At 37.2% G+C, this 20,640-nt stretch overlaps 1 protein-coding gene across 1 annotated transcript; it reads right to left on the bottom strand.

Annotated features, from left to right (window-relative positions):
- Window positions 1-2,996: 2,996 nt before the first annotated feature.
- LOC124153670 lies at window positions 2,997-17,681 on the bottom strand. The gene is made up of 6 exons (XM_046526972.1): window positions 17,625-17,681; window positions 9,396-9,572; window positions 6,000-6,133; window positions 3,954-4,057; window positions 3,361-3,474; window positions 2,997-3,269 (listed from the first exon to the last, which is right to left on the bottom strand). Exons 2-6 carry the CDS (start codon window positions 9,534-9,536, stop codon window positions 3,136-3,138), a joined length of 627 nt encoding a protein of 208 aa, XP_046382928.1. The 5' UTR covers window positions 9,537-9,572; window positions 17,625-17,681; the 3' UTR covers window positions 2,997-3,135.
- Between the last annotated feature and the right edge of the window lie 2,959 nt (window positions 17,682-20,640).

The raw sequence follows: 20,640 nt of genomic DNA, 5'->3' as shown, positions 1-20,640 counted from the left end.
CTCAGTCAAATTCAGTCTTCTGACAATATATACTCCCAAGCGTATAGTATTAGAGAATATAGCCTTTTTATATTTGTTACTGGAGGAGACCAACTTGCCTTCATGCCTAAATTACAAACTAATAGGCTTTATAGTAGTCTAAGTGAATGCATTACTTCCACTTTGCCTCTTATTTTCTATCTCGATTTCCTGACTAATTACTGGTTTAGGCCTTGTACTCTAACCTTGAAATTTACAAGGTTTATAAATGTTCCTTGAACATTCTTTTAAAACAACATTATTATCCTCGGCTTTCAATTGACATAATTGCCTCAAAAATTTTTCTAAAACTTCTGTGTGTTAGTTAGGCAAATTTGACCAAGGTTTTTTGTACAAGCCAGAAAACTTTCAACATAAGTAAAGGTACTACGTCACGAATGACATACATTCCATTTCTTTGTTAAGAGAGACGGACATATCTTCTAAAGCCATGTGGATAGCGAGCATTTCGTTTTCGTTCCGCTATGAGAATAGGGATAGGAAAATCTCACTGACGGATTGAGAAAATTTTGGGGGGAAGGCTTGAATACCGAATCTCCTTGCTGAAGGAATGAATATCATCACGTTAAGTGCTTTTCACTTATTTTGTTAACATGATGGAAGCTTCAAATGTTCGACAGTATAAAAGACTTTCCGTGGTGATAATGGCTGCTGAAAATCATTATTCAAATGAAGAATCTGAGTAATAAAAACGAACAATGTATTTATCCACCAATTTATTTTCGTGGTACGACTAGTTTCGACGTAGCGGCGACATCCTGAGGTACAAAGTTTACAAGTTATAAAATATCCTTTTATATCATGTGGTTTCCTTGGTGGAGTAAGAAGGTAGTTGGAAGGGATGGCTGGGAAATCTCAATTATAAGATGTGGCGTTGTGGGCGGGAGGTGAGAGTTGGAGAGGAGCGGGGTGTGGAAGACCGTTGGTCGGAAGTTTTGGACAGTTGTTGGTGACTAAGGTAATAACGGGGGTGTCCGTAGGAGTGGGGGGAGGGGAAGGATTGTGGGTTGTTGGTTTTTCCGTGAGGGTCAGGGAGGCTTGTAGGAGGGGGGAAAGGTTTTCAAATAGGATGTCATAAAGAAGGGGACGTTTCCTGATGAAATTTCTAATCTCCAAATCTTCTATATTTTCGGGGATCGGGTTGGTGTGGTGGCTAGAGTATTGGCTTCCCACCCGGCGGGCTCGGTTTCAAATCCCGGCAGGGGCAGAGGATTTTCAGAGACTGCCCGATCCCTGCTTGAATGTTGTGTGGAGGACATTTCAACCGCAACACTCCGTCCGTCGGATGGGACGTTAAGCCGTGGTCCCCTTGCCGCCTTTCGTTAAGAGCAGGCTAACGCCGACGCCGGGTTTCTCTCCACCTTTCCTTCCACACCCTTCCCTCATGGCGCAAATGACCTCAGCTGTCGGTCGTCTCCTCCAAATACCATACCATACCTTCTATCTTGTTCATTCTTCTACCTTTCTCTTCCCGGTGTAAAATTCGTGGGATATAATCACAGTTGTGGTTCTCCTTCCACAAGTGTTTTGCAAAGTGGGATTGGGAGAGTTTACAAGTCCGAAAACTCCTCTTGTGTTTCTCCGCTCTCTGCCGGAAAGGGTGGCCCGTTTGTCCGATGTACCTAAGCTGCAGAGCATTCTCTGAATCCGAGCTTTTCCCGGTGAATAGCATGGATGGTAGGCTTACACCATGCTACCCTGACCCGGTTGGAAACCCGGGAAGCTTTATCCATTAGTCAAATGCTTGCATTTTGAAATTTTTAGGTAACTATAGACAATTTTAAACATTTGCATTCTCTAAAATTTAAAAATTTTGCTTCGGGGAAAAATTCATGTCTAAGACCCCTTTTTGTAAATGCCGTTAAAGTACCCTTAAAATGTCATGGTATCAATTGAGTATTTTTCAAGTATTGACTGGGTAATACGTCTCAAGAATAGAAATAATACTATAACGGAAGGTGGAGTCTTTATAACGTAGGAACCCAGATAACATTCACTTTCATTCGTACTCATACAAGAGTTAGAATAAGAATTTTTCGCCGAAATACTAAGACGATTTTGATTTACAGTCGTAATATTCTGTAATCCTGTGCTGGTGAAATTAAAATAACAAACTTGATCAAATTTTACGAGTAATTAATGGTTTTCACCCACTTTTAAATTGTTTCTGGCCGTTTTTTTTTTCATTTTATCTCTTTTTGTTGAAATTCACACATAGCTACATAAAGCTAACACATTCATTGCCTATTTTTTGTAAATTGTCTAGAGGATTGAAAAATGACAAAAACCTGGATAAAAACTTGTAACCAAACATTACTACAAGCAATGGTAACTAAATCCCATAAGATGTAATCACCAAAATCAGAGGCTAATTCGTCGTTCATTTGCGAAATTCAGGTGGAATGACCCATTATCCAATGCTTGTGGGTAACTTTTCCGGGATATTTGGTAAAAGTACCCAAAAATATTTCTCTTTCTCTGTACTGGAAATTTTATTTATAAATTTAAAAAAATCAATCACTGATCCGTTGAACAAAATAATTTTACTAGAGCTCCTTTTTATGGAATATTTAAAAAAATCCTATGGTTAATTATGGTTATAGACCTATGGTTAAAGCTGAATGGTTCCCATCCCTGCCGTGATGAAGACTATGACTTAGTCAAAACGTCGCTTTGGCTAGAAAATAAATGTATCAATAACGTTGAAAATCACTCAAGCTAATGTAATAATATGTGGAATCCAAAATAATGAAGCCATTAGCTGTCTTTATCATTCATCATTGCGTGTTTAAATCCCAGGGTTATATACTGTGTGACTGTGTAAAAAATTAGGCGTAGTAATTGCGATTGTGTTCAAAGTATCAAGTCTCTGCCTGAATATTTACTTTATGTTCACATATGAAAAATACATAGGAATAAACTTAAGGACATTCCAAAGAAAACAAAGGTACTTTTGGATCTGAAAATAAGTTTATTAATTTAAAAGTTAGAAATTTTTTTATAAAATAATGGTTTTTCGAGGCAAATACATAGTTATATTTTGCATGTTTGCATAATTAAATATTTTTATGAAGACAAATGTGTTGATTACTCAAATCATATGACTAAGCAATCGGCTGGGTATTGGAAATATAATGAATTTGATGGAAATCCATTTTGCGCCAGTGCCTGTAACCCATTTATGATATTAGCGTCCGTAGCACCACTCTTTACCAGAAGAATTGCGCTTTCTGGAAGGAAACAAATGGTTACATGTGCTATTACTTACTAATAATTTAACAAATAATTGTTGAAAATGTTTAGTTAGAAATTAAAACTTACCTAGTTTTCCTAATCCAACGTTTTGGCAGGCATACAATGCCAACACCGTGGGGTTAGCGGCGTCTATTCCAATAATAAAGTAATTGAACGCCCTTACGTTTCCTGCAAAAATCGCTGTTAAAAAAAAGGAAGACTGATTAATTTTTTTCTAGAAATCGTCTTACGTGCAGTTAAGTGGAATCATCAACTGTAATTGAGGTTGCATTTTTAATATTTAGATAAAATTATCCAACTTCAAACGGAACGACTGAAGATGGTATTTAAATAAATATGTAACGAACATTTATGTCCAAAGAAAGTTAGTCCATAAGAAAATACACTGTGCGTAGAAAATAATACTATTCATACAAAACTGATACCAGTATTTTATTACTTTATAAGCAGTCTTTATAATAAGTAATCGAAACCTTGATTAAAAAGGTAAATCTGGATTTTAAACGAATTGAAAATCTTATTGTCCTTTCTACGGTGCCATTTTTGTCACAAAGTCATTCAAATTTTTTGAATATCAGATTGCATGCATGTTATGGACGGTAAAGGTAAGAGGGAATGGTTTAAATTCACAAATACTTTATGTGTTACAAAATACTTACCGTTATCGTTGATATTGAAAGTAAAGAAAGTCGCTGTAGTGGCTGTATTACCAGTTGATCCACCAACATCAATGGTTCCACCTACCCTCAATGCAGTATTTGTTCTGCAAAGGTAATTCGTGTCATTATGATTTTTCCAAAGTTTTATGGAAAAACACATGCATTATATCTACGTTACCATGCAAGTGAAGGCGTTAAATTCTCGGGATGTGCGATTCAGGTTTCAAATTAAACTTTAAGGTAGTTTTAATTGAAGCCGATTTTACGACTTGAATGATCCTAATAATTTTACAATTTTAAAATATATTGCTTGCACAGAAAATTGCTCAATCTAGTATCAAATAGCAACAAGACTTGAACTATTCTGGAATACAATCACTATCATATTGAGGAGTAGGAAAGACCCACTTACCCAAATCGATTTTCAAAGAAATTATGGCAACGCAATGAAACTTTGCAACGCATAATAGGAAATATTGCAAAGACAATACGATGCTTTGCAGATAATTTGTAAATTAAGAATAGTTTTTGTCAAGTATAACACTCTAGTTCCAAATTTTGCAAAACTTTTTGCCTCGATTAATGCATAAGATGGAATTCATAGGCATCTTTTTTAGTGTTTCCTTAGAAATAGATTAATAGAGTTTAACTATCATACTCCTTGAAAATTTCATATTTGATGCTGGAAGATGCAATAATATATTAGAGCTTTGCCTAGAAAAGCTAATTATACTTGAGAGATAATGATGGCCAACGAATTCCATTTGAATATCTCTTTAGGATCAAAATTGGAGTTAATTCCACACAAAAATTTACTTTTTAAACATTTCCTTAACCATTCCCGAGACGGTGAGTGGAGTGAGGTGGACTTTGGAGAATTACCTAGACTATTAGAAGAATTTCAGAGAAAAACCCTCTGACCATGATTTCCTTCCTGAAAATATTATCTAAAAAGTATCGCTGAATACTGTACCAAGACGATTGTACTATTATACAGGCTCTCTTGAGGGCTTCCATATATTCCATGGTAATTAATTCTAGAAATATTTACGGAACACAAACGTTCCAAAGAAAGGGATCACGTTCCTCAGAACTGATGACTTATTCCGTAGAATTCCGATTGCAGAGTACTCCTGACTGCGAATTTTGAAACTAAGGAATTTACTGACAAGGAAAGGCCCTTTTAGTTTCTATCACCAATTCACAATAGTTTTCAAGGTATTAGCGATGGAAAGTGCCAGAAAAAAGGCAACGCAACAATGGACCCATACACACCGTTACTAAGACGATGAACACGGACGCTGTATCGTCGTATCGTGGGTTGCATAAATGTAGGCTTATTCCTGTTACTTTTCGTCGCTAATATTTCGCAAGCTATTTAGCGTTCGAGGCTGGAACAAAAATTATTCATCATGGACATCTATTTCCTATCACCCTCAAAATTTGAACAACATCAGGAGCAATACACATTAACTACGTCCCCTCGTTTCCAAGATTCCAGAATAGAACTTTCCGTTTCGGAAGCGCTTTATGCTATCCACTTTGCTAAATTTATTGCATTTTTGATTATATGACATTATCTATGTTGACTACATTTACTAAATTTGCTCCAATGTACTTTATTTAATTCCTAATTCCGTGCATAATCGTTCATTTCCCATACTTGTTAGTACACATACCGTGTGCAAAGAAATAAAAGTACTTTTTAGTGCCAGTATTGCAAGTTACTTGTGACTTCTTACCAGCCTCCGCAGCACCAATTCCGCGGTAAAAATATTCCGTAATTTTCCCAGCTGTTACGACACTTTCCGATTCCAAGAAACGGAAAGTCATTTTCCGAGACCCTTCGTCATTTCGGCCGCTCTCGGATGAGATTACGCGACAGAAAGTTCGGATAAACCTTAGTGGGTAGCTCATGCCGAAATTTTGACGTCTTTCCGAGGACAAACTTCGAACTATCCGAGAGATCGCTTTAGTGTGGTGACACTAGAAGGACTTCCCCCGTGAGCATGAAAAATAATGGTCACTGTTTTATTGTGTACTTACAGTTTCTTACGGCCTCCAACACTCACAGCATACTGTATATTGGCTGTAATTTGGGTGATGGTGTATGTCGCACACCTCCAGGAGTGCTGCTGGGCCCCCTTGCTTCGTGCATACTCTTTCCAAACCCCCGGCAACTGCAGTAATAAAGTAAATATAAGTTTGTAAAACGAGAACTTGAAAATGAAATCATAATTCATTTATGCATCTCAGGCAAAAAACTTGTGAAATTGGATACATGGGAGTATTCCAAAAATCCGAAGAAAAAAATCAATCAACCTGCCCGGAATTCGAACCCGGATATATTTTCGTGAACTAATGCGACCTTACCGGAGAAAGTAGAAGGAACTACTGGGCAAAGGATGCGACAAACAGTCCAAGCCGTGTGCACAGCGCTGCAGCCGAAAAGCAAAGTCCGAGCTTTGAACACAAACAGGTGTACTCTCTCGACTATGGTATGCTTATATCGGACAAAGTAATTCACGTTCCTAGATTATGAATTCCTTAAAACAGATTCTGTACAGTTGGATTCTTTATTTCTTTCTTGTTGTGTGAACTCACTTACTCTAGGGAATTTCAGTATCTCATGCGCTATTGGACACAAATAATTGATTATTTAGATTACGCAGTATCAGCAGATGTTATACAAATATGCATTATGCGGAATGATAAAATCTTTGATGCTGAGCCATCCAGTGCTTTATATTGGAAAGGAATTCCGGCACCTCTCAGGGAAAATTCTCAAATCTATGTTGAAGTTTTAAACAAATACCTTTGTCTGTTGTATATTTAATTAAATCCTCGTTAAACTATGGGTTTTATATTGATGGTAGAGGTGCATATGACACTTAAAACTGCTACCATTTGATATACCGCAGGTATATTTCTATTCAGCTCTGATAGTTATGGGGAAAGCTTGTTTAACGAAAACGGAAAAACTGTTATTGATTTTATAAAAAGGGAGAATCTTAAATATTTTGGGGCTCAGCTCATTGATCAAGATAAATCTTGGGTGTGCAAGACATGCGTGGAACATTTAAGGTTTGCTATTGCATTTGCTTCTAGTAAAAGGAAAATGCGTAGTATTCGATGATCTTATGGTTTTTAGGGAACCTTTGAACCACATTGGTAATTGTTATTTCTATATGGTGAAAATCAAATGAATAAGTCGTAATAATAATAGCAAATCAATATATCCTTAAATCGCACTTGTAGTATACTCAGTTCCGCACTCTGATGAATTACACATTCAAAAGTTTTGCCAGCTCCCAAAGCTTTGCGGGAATGACATGTATACATATGAAAATTATTCTGATACAAATGGTAATGGTTACATAATATATGAAGGAACTTCATCAAGTCTAAGGCATTTCAAACTAGACTGACTAAATGATTTTTTCAGGGGTATAGACCTTTCAAAAACAGCATCTGCGTTACTAAACTCTCGATTGAATAGTAAAAATTATTTGGAACATGTAGCAAAAATTAATTTTTATCTTTAAAGGGAAAATATTTGCTTTCCTTCTTCAATCAAGAAGACATACATGTGTTCTGTCAAAATGTGAGTAGAGCCCTGCGAAAATAGGTCTTCCCGATTAGTTGTCGGAAGGTTGGCGTCTATTCATTGATAGTTCCAAATGGAGTTTGAAATGGGTCCACATTCATAACGGCAACAAGCTTGGCTCAATAAAGATAGCAAGTTCTACATAAAAGAGAGAATAATATTTTACCCTTGTTCTAGTCTTCAATTCTATCTAATATAATCTATCGATACACTAAGAAACTAAATCAAAATCTAAAAAGAAACAAAACAATCTAAAAAGAAAGAATAATCTATCAAGAGCACCAATGGTAAATTTGCGCGGATTAAAAAATAATTAACTTTCTCCTTGGACAACAAATTGTCCACACAAAATTAACGTCTTATTTTTTGGGTGATATATTTAAAATAAATATGAGGTTAATTTTGTACAGCCACTGTTTTGTCCTGGGAGAAAGTTGACTATTTTTTAAACACAAACTAACCATTAATGATGTTGATAGTTTATCAAACTCAAGACTAGAACAAGTGTAAAATATTTTTTTTTAAAGAGTTGAGAATTGTTTCCCTCCTATATCGAGTAGGAACTTTTAGGAGTCAATTTCCAAAAGACGTATATTTTCTACAGGTAATATTGAAAAGAATTCATTTTAGTTTATTGAGAACCAAAATTGTGCGATTGCAGTTTGTCAATCATAAAATCTAATGACATCGTGGCAGTGGCAGAGATCGTTAGTTATATTTACACTTTTTTAATTTTTACTTTTGTGCTGTCTACGGACATGATATATGTCCGCGGACATAGCAGAAGAGGAATATAGTGTTTACTCACGAGAATTTCTTTTTAATCTGTCATTGGACATTCTGTAACTAGTCATAGTGTAGGTATCATCATGTCCGTTACCATCTGTCATGTCCATGGACTGCACATTTCACGAACATGATGTACACGGACATGACGTCCACGAACATAATGTCCACGGACATTATCTCCACCGACATAATGTCCACGGTCATGACGATTTCCTCTAAATTAAGTTATTCTTGGGACTTACAATAAGTTAGGGCACTGTCCTTACTACATCGAACTTGCATTTTAAAGCTGCAAAAGATATCTCAATTGTAATTAGTAAAAGATTTTACTTTTACTAATTTTTCACCTGTCCACGGACATGACTGATGATCTTGGCTCTTTCAAAAATCTGAAACAAATGTGACCTTGATAATGACCTCCTAAAAAACTAAAATATAGATCATTCTTTCTGCTCACACCATTGCAGCCTCAGCCCAACTCTCGCTCCTTCTCAAGTGATGCAACTGAGCAACTTCTCGTCCAATAACCTCCATCCCGGACATTCCGGTAGAGATGGATGATCAACAAACCAGCAATCAGCTCTCAGACAACGAATTCACCAATCACCACCGAAAACAGTACCTTGGGTAAAAAAATCTAGTAGATAATAGGTCAAACTTATCTGGATATTTTCCTGGCAGTAAATGATACCGAAGTCACATAATTATTTACAATTGACTTGATTTTCTGCAATTCAAGTCAACTAGGTGATATGAAAAGGGTCAGGGAGAAATCACATGATGGTTGGAAAGAAAAACATCGCAAATAATCTATTTTCATCGACGTAATCTCATTTTGCCTCCCCTACACATATATAATGTTGAAAATGCTAGTAACACTTTGGTATAAAAATCGTTGAAGAGAAGTTTCATGTTAAGTTAAGGGTGATTCGTCGGCCAATGGCAGTTTAAATTTTCTATAAACCCATATTTTTTTAAACCAAGTTTTATAATCAAAGCTTAATTTTCTTTTACTGTAAATTGCATGAGTATTAAACTTTACTTACATTTGCCAGCGTAAGTGCCGCTGGTGTGATAACCGATCGTAGAGTGGTTGGACAATTTCCAAAGCTGAATTTCTGTCCAGAGCAAGTAAACGCCATTAAGAAGAGTAGAAATGTAGTAATTCCATATCTTCTAAAATCCATATTTTACTTCTGGATATCTTCTGGTTTGTGATATATCTGTATAAAAAATAAAGTATGCGATGAAACATTTTTGATTCGAAGCTCGAAAACACCAGGAGTTATTATCTTCACTCCATGTCCACAATAAATCTAAATAAAAATTTTCTCTTCAATGAATCGCTAGTAACAAAAGAGCCGATATTTCTTGAATTTCTGGATAAAATTGGCAAATATTAGCCTCTGAGATTATTAATAAGAGGCTCAGAATCATTGTGTAATATCCTGTAATAAAGGGTAATAATGGGGCAAGGATTCATGGAATCATCATCTCATATTTGCAGTGAGTAAAATAACACTTTCGTTAAGTTGCTAAAATAATTGCTTCAACCTGAATTTAAAGTACCATAACATGATTATCAATATGTGACCTTGATTATGACCTTCTACAACACTGAAATTCAGTTGGATTGAAGAAAAATGTTTTTTGAAATTTATTTTTGTTTTTATTGCAGTAGGTGAATACGTGAGTTGCGCTACTTTACTTACTTCATAAAAATTAAAAATGACAATAAGCAAACAAGAGGTATGTCAGTAGTTCATTATTTTGTTTCTCGATGCATCCGGATAACGTTTCTTGAGTTTAAGGTCGGAATCTAAAATCAAGGCAAAAGGATTCTCTACCGAAATAATTTCCACGAAAGCCAAATCGATAGTGATGCAGTATTACTTAATCAAGGTATTCAGATATTTTGGCGCGGCTACTCACAGGAGACAGTGATTTTTTAAATCCTTTATCAATATTAAGGGCTACATCATTTCAAGGTTCAAGGCCTCGTTCATGATCAAAACGACTCCCCTGAAATGTGATGTGTTCGAAAGTCTTGGGATGAGTGAATCTTTTACCGTCATTGGGGCTTTGCGAAACGAGGCACTCTATACCTAGAGAAGGGGAAGATTATTCATTCGAAGTGATGATCCCGTTATTTTTCTCTACTTAGTCACAACAGCTTAGGTTCCTTTCTTCAGTACAACATAATCGAAGTCTTTCGGCTACGAGAGGTTTTTCTTCATAGGCTGTGTCATCGAGTCAATGAACATTTGATCCTGTGCTCCTAACAGAGATATAATCTTACAAAAAAAGTTCCGTGTTACGTCCTGATTATACCTACGAAAACTTTGGGTTAAAAAAAGTTAGGAGGATTTGGAATGTACGCATTTCATTATTTCATGATACTTTATTATTTTAACGTTATTTATGTATATAAAATAAAGTCGAAAATCGTGTTTGTTACACCAATAGTAACTCAAGGACGGCTGCAACGAATTTAATGATATTTAGGTTTTTGGATTCTTCTTAGCATCGGATAACATAATAAACATTAAAAATTGTAAAAGTTCACGAAAAATATTGATCTTGATTTTAGAGTTATTTTTTAGGAGCTGTTAACACTGTAAAAGCTATCAAGCCAGTCATAACTATGATTTGTTTTTTTAATGAATTTAATTACTGAACTTCTTAACAATATTTACAACATTTCAATAGCTAAAAATATTCAAAATGATAAAATTATTTAAAAATCATTCAATTAAATCTAAGCCCAGCTCAAATTGAGATACCAAGCAATACGTCTCTATTCTGTGAGTAAACAAATCTCCAAGTAATTGTTGACTAAGAGTAATGACAATGCACCTGTTGACGAATCACACGGATTGATTTTATTTCCTCGGAAGTTTTGCAGTTTCCTATCATCAAAATATGAGCTTATCAACAATGTGTTCACGAACATAATTGATAAAAAAAAGCACTAATGGTCGATTGAGCGAGCAATTTTTGCAGGTACAAAAGAAGATGCGGATGACTGAAACTTGGTAAATCAAGAGCAAATAGTTTATACTCTCCTTTAATTCAAATCTATTGAATATGTAACGAACAAAGACGAAGTCACCAACTAGCCATCTGAATTTTTAAAGTCCTTAGATGTGCGTGGCTTACCACGGCAAAATTTACACCTGAAGGCAGGTGCGGTGTTCGCGATGCTCTGAAACCTACACTTACAAAACATATGCAATGGAACGCGTTTGGTGATTAAAAAATCTGATAACCAATGTGATTCAAGCGAATATACTGAAATGGAAAATTCAAAGATGAGGATGTTCTCAATCCGAGGGTTCCCATGATCCCAACCCAGTGCCCGTTGAGAGAAAAATAATTCAATTTTCAAGTCGTGTTCAATTCGCGATGACGATTATCAAATCACAAGGTGAGTGTTTTGAGCTTTGAATCTAGAAACGCCATGTTTTTCTCATGCTCAAATATATGTTACGTGTTCGAGTGTCGGTAAACCATCCGCAGTATTTTTCTTCCGCCTGATTACAGAACAAAAACTGTTGTATATCACAAGGTACTAGGCTCAAGTGAATAAAGATTATTGTGTAGGGTAGACAGGGCAACGTTTACGCCTTGTACTCTGGGGCAGGTTTACGCAAAACACTTTTCCGAACTAAGTGATAACTAGCGCCCCTCAAGTCATGGCAAAATTAATGCTGCTCTCTAGGGGCATTTTTCGCGAGATACTGAGCGTCAGTCAAACATCGATCTAGCGTTGCGTAAACTTGTCCTATATATACAATATAATCAATGCAATAACTGTTCCAAAAGTAATAGAGATTGTCAGTGAAAAATAAACAGTACAATTCTGGTCCTGCTGAGCTCAAGTGGCTATTCAGCATGTTCCCTGTTTTAATATTTTTTTGTTTCGCTTTTTTTATAGGTACAATTTTTTAGCATAGTGTCATTGTATTTTAATTGAATATTATTTTTTGTCAATTTTGTTGTATGCCATAATTTTACTGTTATTTTAATATCAGATAAACACTTCATACCTATCTTTGTCAGAATTAAGTCGAAATGTAAATTAAAAGCTAAAATAAAATATAAAGACCTGCAGCAATCAATGGGCGATGTCGGAATGGGCCTAATTAGGGCTTAGCTAATTACTTCCTCGAAGAATTTTTTTTCTGGGGTCAAATTTTTTTTTATTATTTTGAATGCCTTCTCAGCTAATAAAGAAAATTATAAAAGTATGTAATTTAGTTGAAAAAGGAGATGAATAAATGCTAAAAAAAAGTTAGAATGAATATGACTGCAAGGAGATCTTTAGAGAAATAACTCTTTAACATTTCTGGAATAACTATGTGCAATGCACAACAAAGAGGTGAATATAAAGAAATTGATTTTAGAAATCGTGAGACAACATGCCGGTTATGAGATCTAAAGAAAAATATCTGTCCCATGCTTTACCCACTATTATCAGGTTTTTACCCTCTATTTTCAGGATAAACTACATCTACATTATACCCTGGGAGCTACCTCTAAGGTATGTGGCAGGGGGTGATCAATCATCAGCATGTACAATACAGTAGGATTCCCTCATGCACGCCATACGGTCGATAAAGCGTTACGCTCACTTACAAATTAAATTATCGCATGCAAGCAAAGGCAAAAATTTTTAACAACTCATTAAGATAATTAAGGTAAATTGATGATTGAGGTTGAAAAAAAATTATTGAAAGGTTGGAAGAAAGATGTTGAAATAAAATGAGATCTAAAAAAATAATAGCTCAAGCGATAGGTTGTCGGGGACCAAAAATGCGATGGTACGACGCGTCATTTTCAGAACCACACGGTCATTCACACCGCCCCTTTTCTCCTTCGCTCTTTTGGTCATTTTCTCTATTTAAAACTGCCATTAAAATAAAAGCCAGGTGTTGCGTTAAAATCGCTGTTAGGGGCCGCACGTTCTGATTGGCTGAAGCACGGTGCAAGGGATGGCTTAGGGGACGGAACGAGATACGTGCCGATTAATGGAAAAAGGGATGGGATTTCCACGAGGCATCGTGGGCAATGATCCCGTGAAACGGTCATTTTTCCGCCCTCATTGCAGCGATCGCTGGAGCTGTCCCTCGAAAAGGCTGCAAAAGATGAACGTGTGATTCAGGGTTTACTTAAACTTCCGAAGTTATGTTGGAGGAGCCTTAAAGAGTCATCGTGTTAATCACGCCTTGACCCCCTTAAGCCTGAATCCCTCTTGATCTTAGTCATCACTCGAGCGATCGCTTTTCGGTACCGGAAAAGTGATCGCTGGAGTGATCATTTTTCTGAGTCACACGGTCCGTCCCGCCGTCGCTTCTCGCATCATTTTCGATATCACAGCTCTTTTTCGTAGCCATGATTGTCAAATTTTCCGCTGCAATCACTCCAAGCGTTCTGATTGGCTGATATAGGGTTTCAGCGACTGAAAAAGCGACTCGACGTGTGATGAAAAAAAGTGACTGGAATCCTCATCATTGGAGTAATTGCGAAAAACAATAAAGCGCGACGATAATTTCCGAGTGATCACTCGAGTAATCGCTGGAGTGATAACTCGAAAATTACGAAAAAAATTATCGCGTTATTGAGGCTTTACCGCATACCTTCCCCAACTCTATCACCACGAAAGTGCAGCGTACAAAATGCGGGAGATTTTATTGCCCGGCTTCCGCAGAGGTCGATTACCTCCTCCGTTCCACCCTTGCCTGTCGCGAGATAATGCCACCAAAAATAAAATTGGTCCTTGAAGACATTCGCGTTGGCCGAGTGGGTTGAGCACTAAGGCGCAGGCCAAGTGGCAAGTCGATTCGGACTCCGGATTAAACCTCAGGGTACCTACCCCCTAAACTTAAATCACGAATATTACAAAAGAGATCCTCAAGTCGGCCTCTAAATGCGTTTTCATCCACCTCGAATTTAAAAAGGTTTGCAGAAGTCGCCACCAGTGTCGTTGACGGAAAAAGTGTTCCGAGTTTTATTGGGAAATTACTTAGAATTAAGGCTGTTAACCGAAATTTATGTACGCGTGATGTGCTCTATCAAATTCATTACTTTTCAGTGATTTCCTTCGTAATTACAATGTACCGCAAAATATTGGAACAAAGCGAAACGCATTGCACTCGTCACCGCGACGATTTTGAAAAACCAAAGAAAATAAGACCAAAATGGCAACAGGAAAACAGCCTTCTATGTGTTGGAAATGGGTCTCCTCTGTGCAGTCCCCTTAATTTAAATGTGTGGAATGGCAGGTCCTCTAAAGAAAGCAACACTAAATTTCTATAATTCAGACGCCATCGGCTAATCTGGAATCACTGCTGCCATCATTGTCCCATTAAACTTTCGGTTTAAGCAACTGAGTGATTAAAAGACAATTTGGAAAGAAATTTAAAGAACTCTTTACAAGCAGTTGTCATTGAATGTAAAGGATGCGTGCACTTACGATGAGGGAAAAATGTGGAATTGTATCGAACGTAATGGAATGGAGTGGATGCAAGCAGAGAAGGTGAATACTAAACCACCAAGAACAGATAGGTGAAGGTAGCGTGGATAGCACCAGTTTTGGGAAAAAAAATACTTCACTGAGAAATGAGTGACGCAATATAAGTGTTTAATGCTTCTTCATGTTGTGAGGCATGTCTACTCTCTCACAACTTTTGGGGACAATGAATTCCAAGTTGAATACATGTAAAAAAAATAAATTTCTAACCTTTGTAAACGGTGCGATATGGGCAATAGGTTTCCTAATTCGCACCTTCGGAGGCCAAACGTAGGATATGGTGTTCCGATGACAATGAGAGACAGAGAGGGAAGTTTTTTAAGGTTATTTTTTAGATCCATAAACCGAGCAAATATAAGTATAAAAAATACGTGGAGCATATGGATCGGAAAAGTAAAAATAAGACATGTCTTTGGCATAAATAATAGACAGTAATAATTGAAACTAAAGTTACACGTCTTTTGAAGAAGTCTTTATGCTTTAGAAAAGTCTTCCCATGATCCCAACCGAGTGCCCTTTGAGGGAAAAAAAACTCAATTTTTAAGTCGTGTTCAATTCGCGATGACGATTATAAAATCACAAGGTGAATTTTAGTTCTCTGAATCTAGAAACGCCATGTTATTCTCATGGTCAAATATATGTTACGTTTTCGAGTGTTGGTAAACCATCCGCTGTATTTGTTCTTCCACCTGATAACAGAACAAAAACTGTTGTATATCAGAAGGTACAATACTCGAGTGAATAAAGCCGAATGCGTAAGGTTGACTGGGGCACGTTTATGCCTCGTGCACTGGGGCAGATTAACGCTGTACACTTTTCCGAAATAAGTGATAACTAGCGCCCCTCAAGTCATGGCATATTAATGCTGCTCTCTAGGGGCATTTTTCATGAGATATTGAGCTTCAGTCAAGCATCGGGTTAGCGTTGAGTAAACTTCCCATGTATACAATATAATCAATGCAATGAACTGTTTCGAAAGTAATAGAAATTGCAAGTGAAAAAATAAATAGTACCAAAATAAATGGTATAAAAAATAAATAGTTAAAAGTCTTTTGAAGTAGTCTTTATGCTTTGGAAAAGTCTTTTCACTGCAGCTTTTTTAAGAGTTTTTGCATCAAATCCATTGGCGTTTGTGCAACATACAACAGTGGTTTTGAAACGTCATAATGCGCTGGAAATCGCCCCAACCTGTCGTTTTCCCTATTCTGCTAAAAGTTTTAGCGATCTCTTTTGAACAGTTTGAGATGCCGTTTCATACATATTTATGGTACGAAGATCATTTAGCTTATTGCCATTAACAATCGTTCCAAGGACGTCAAAAAATTGTAGATACACTATTTGTTGAATCATTTGACTCTATGAAAGGATATATTCTCGGACTGCCGAATACATAGTTTTTGGTTGCTTGTAAGAAATCCCTAATACCACTTTTTAAAGGCCATTCTCTTCTCTTTGTTAAAATGATTGCTTAAATGAGTTTTGAGTTCAAGAATTTGAAAGACTAGCTTCCTAACATCTAATGGCGTAAGCCCAAACAATGAAGCTTCAATTTGTAAAGTAAACTGAACGAATTCGTGCTCTGCTTCCATCGGTAAAGCTATCTCTTTTCATAAACTGCAACATTACCACCTTGATCCAAACTCCTACCAACTTCCCCTTGGCACTGCCGCAGAAATATCTTGTTTGGAATTTCGTATCCTCTACAACATTCATTTAATCTAATATTTATTTCCCTGTATTTATTCAAGGAGGATTTTTATATTCACAAATGGTCCATTTGCCATCAATCCTTTTCGCCTTTTCTTCTAATCTCCCTTCCGAAATTTCTCGATACTTTCGATTAACGAACGAAAAGCCAAAACTGACGCTTGTGTTCTGAGCCACTCGCAGCTAACCAAATCGCACCGGCACTGATAGACGTGGTGCGATTTTGGAGCGACCGCCATTTTGTATGAAATCATTCCCACTGCCTAAACAGTTGATCATACTACGCTGGTAATGGCGCTAAATGGAACATCGTAGACTTCAGAAATACGATACGTAGCAAAAGCTATGTAGGTAAATACGACTTACCAACTTTCAATATTCTCGTGAAAAGACGACAAAAATAGCAGAAGAGACACATCTTTCCTTAATATCATCATTCCTGACTTATCACTGTACCGGTTGTCATAACTGTTGTGTGGCGTGCTAATGGATAACGGAAGTTCCAAATTTAGCAATTAGATTGCATAAAAGACTAACAGATTGGTTTCTAGGATTCTGGTACGATTTAGGCAACTCTCCCGTTATGTAAGGAAAATTTGACTCAGTCTGTATTTGGTCCTTTGGAAGAATGTCATTTAAAATAATAGAGAAATGACCAGCTTATTTTTGAGGTACTTGTCAAATAACTTCGGGGAACCATGATTTTATAAAATAAGTAAAACACTACTTGAAGATGTATTGTCACATTTAGCTATGTCTAAAAAATCGGGCCATGCCCATTACGTATTGCAATTGGACCTTTAAAAGTGAAATTCTCTTATTTTCCACAGCAGAAATTAGCGAAATCACTGGGTCATACGTAGACTAAGTATTCAGGCATTTTATTTTCTCCTGGAGGAGTGACTATGAAACGATACCCGCCTCGTGTCTATTTATAATCACAAGTGGGCTTAACAAATTTAATTCTCTTATTTTCCACAGTGGAAAGGTTAGAAGCAGTAAATCCGCGAATTACCAGTTAAAGAACACTACTTACGATTTGAGGGAGCACTTGATGCACACTAAACTGCACCTCTAACCTGTAAGGTTTTCTCGGAAAACTGAGAGTTGAGAAAAGTTCCCTCCCTATATATAGGCCTTTCTATCTTCTCATACCCTGCTATCCCCCACCTGCTCTTTATCTTTATATCCCCCACCCTGCTCAAGCTCCTCTACACGTGACGCAACGGAGCAACTTCTCGTCCGATAGCCTTTAGCCGAACATTCCAGCAGTAGATCACTCGGCTTAAAATGTACCCCTCCTCCAGCAGTTCTCTTGTGACGACGAGTTTTCCAAACCCCAACAAAAACCGTCGCATGGGTGAAAAAAAGAACCTAGCGGAAATATTTAAGATTTATCCGGAGATTTTCCTTGCATATAATGATGCCCAAGCCACATTGTTCACGTTATCTGCCAAATAATACTTAACTTTAAAATATTGCCAGCATAAAATATTCATTTCAAATGGCCATTATCATCTTCTAATGTTTCTACAAATGATTCAAGAATATTTTTTTGGTTTTTAAATCGAAATACGAGTTGCGCTAGCTATGTATAAAAATGATCAACCGATTTTCTTTTTCGGGAAATGAATAAGAGGTCATATTGCTGTGATCTATTAATATGGTCTCCGAATGATCCATTATTTCTGCAATATTTTCTCAATGAAACATGTACTGTACGCTGTTTGTTAATAACCTAACTATCTAGAAATGCCTATAAACAAAAATAATTAATACATCTCGTTTTCGGCTGTTTAAGTGAAATTTCCACTATCAATTAATCAAGTTTTTCACGAAACCACACTATGACTTTTTCACAAATTTTAAAATTATAACACAGGTCGGGCTACTTGTGGGTAATAAAAAAATCAACCGTCTTTTATAAGAGGGAACAATACTAAGGGGTGCCCTTCAGTTTAACACTCGAAAAAAGTGCATATATAGATATATGCGAAGAAGGCGCACAAGGACCAGTGTTACAGTTTGGGGAAGCGATTACTTTACCAGGAAATGTAAACTTGGAGATGCTTGGAGGTTTTTACTTCAAAATTTCATGAAAATCAGGTTCAGACAATTGTAAGAATTGTGAATAAAAAAAAGCTTCGTTTGGTGGGCCGGACGAAATTATGTTTCGGGCCGAATGTGGCCCGCGGACCATAGTTTGGACACCTCTGTCCTAGGGAAATGAACCTTAACCAAGTAACAGGAACTCGTGAATCTCTCACGCCTGTAGATTAGTCTAGGGGGAACTCTATCCTCACTTGCTTATACCAAAATTCTAATGGAATCACTGGAAGTAAATGAACTCTTCCCTAATGTCCTTGTGGGGAAAGAGGGATTGTTAGAATTTATCATCTGGTATTATTGCATACAATAGCGGATGAGAGGAAACCGGTTTTTTGGCGTCAAAATGGCGTTTAACGGATAGTATAAACAGCCGTGCTGAACAGGCCAATAGATAATAAAGCAAAATAATTGCATATCTAGCCGTTTAACTTAATTTAAAAAGGAAATTCAGATTTTAGAATTCATATGCAAAAACGATACATTTAAATATTTGTAAAAGCCTAAAGTGTACGTTAATCCTTGTTCGGGCCGGAACAGCCTTATGCCTTCTTTTCTTCCATTTGAATTTCCCTCTTTTCTTCTTTTTCCCGCCTGCCTTGGTTTTTTTGTTTTGTGCCGTACTTTTTTGCCTAAAGAGGGCTTGAGCAGCACCGGAAGAACGGTGCTGGCCTGCGGCACCGGTATTCATTCATTCGCTTGGGTCCGGGCGAAGACGACAGCATTCGTTCGCCTGAGTTCAAGGTGAAGACGCGTTTATCTCGTCGAAGCTCTGACGAGAATCAAGTGGTGGACGGACGCATGGGGTGGAGAGTTCGGGCGGAAGCCAAGGTAAGGCGGGATTCCCTTCCTTATTTTCTTCCACCCCCGTCATTTCTTCCTTTCACTTTATTTAAATTTTGGTTTCCAGTCCCTCATTTCTCTTTTCTTATTATTTTTCGTCGTAAATGTAAGGCTAGTTCCGGTCCTGCATGCATTGCATTTCGGGCGGAGCACAACGGCCCCGTGACGCGACATTTTTTGGTGCCGAAACCCGGGACAGATTTGGAAATCATTAGGCTTTATTTTATTTTAATTTATTTAGTGCGTTTAGTGCAATCATGCCAGAAAGTGAAATAACCACGAGACAGAATTTCGAATCGCGTCTATCCCTTCTGCGATTCAAACGGGACCAGTTCAAAGCCACTCTTTCGGTCGCGTATGATTTGGCACGTCAGTTGAGTGAATACCAGGGGCGAGTCAGGGAGCATCCTAATTTTGGCGTATTTTCTGCCAGGTGTTCTAGTCTAAAGGAAGTTTATCGTGGTTTTTTAGATGAAAATTTGGCAATTTTTGAGCACTGCAATAATTGCAATCGCGCGGACGTGTATAAGATAGATTCCGTTTTGGCAAAGGAGTTCGAGGAGAAGTATTATTTTATTTTGTCTGTTTCTGATGGATTGAGGGCGTCCCCGAGCGATGTGGACGGGGAAGCCCCTGTGCAATCTCAAAAATGTAAACTCCCAGCCATTGATGTTCCGAAGTTTTCGGGGTTGTTTTCTGAATGGCCCGCTTTTCGCGATATATTTAAATCGGTGGTGCATTACCGGAATGATATATCCGCCATTGAAAAATTTTCTTATCTTAAATCTTCTCTCCAAGGTAAGGCATTGGCAATAATTGCCTCTGTACCTTTTGGCGAAGCTCATTATCCATCCGCCTGGAGAGAATTAAACGATTTTTATGATAATCCTCGCATTCTTGGATTTTCATTTTTGGACAAAATGTTGTCGTTTCCAGAAATTTCTAATAATCAAGCAGGGTTACAACAATTCGTGACAACATTTGCAGAAATGTATGCGGCCTTAGGGACCCTGAATATTCCAGATTTGGGAGAATTTATTTTATTCCGCTTAGCCGCTCGAGTTTTGAATTCTGAGATATTATCCCAGTTTGAAGGATCGCTG

Source organism: Ischnura elegans, chromosome 2 (genome assembly GCF_921293095.1).
Source record: "Ischnura elegans chromosome 2, ioIscEleg1.1, whole genome shotgun sequence".
In the NCBI taxonomy this organism is placed as follows: Eukaryota; Metazoa; Arthropoda; class Insecta; order Odonata; family Coenagrionidae; genus Ischnura; species Ischnura elegans.
Note: the sequence above shows the minus strand (reverse complement) of the source record. Positions and strands in the feature narration are given on the sequence as shown.

Bases quoted from the DNA above. Each gene is read 5' to 3' on its own strand.
- LOC124153670 (XM_046526972.1), bottom strand. From the start codon at position 9,536: ATGGATTTTAGAAGATATGGAATTACTACATTTCTACTCTTCTTAATG. The intron at 4,058-5,999 runs GTAAGTACACAA...TTACCTTTGCAG, and splicing joins GTTGGAGGCCGTAAGAAACT to AACAAATACTGCATTGAGGG. The intron at 3,270-3,360 runs GTAAGTTTTAAT...GTTTCCTTCCAG, and splicing joins CGTTGGATTAGGAAAACTAG to AAAGCGCAATTCTTCTGGTA.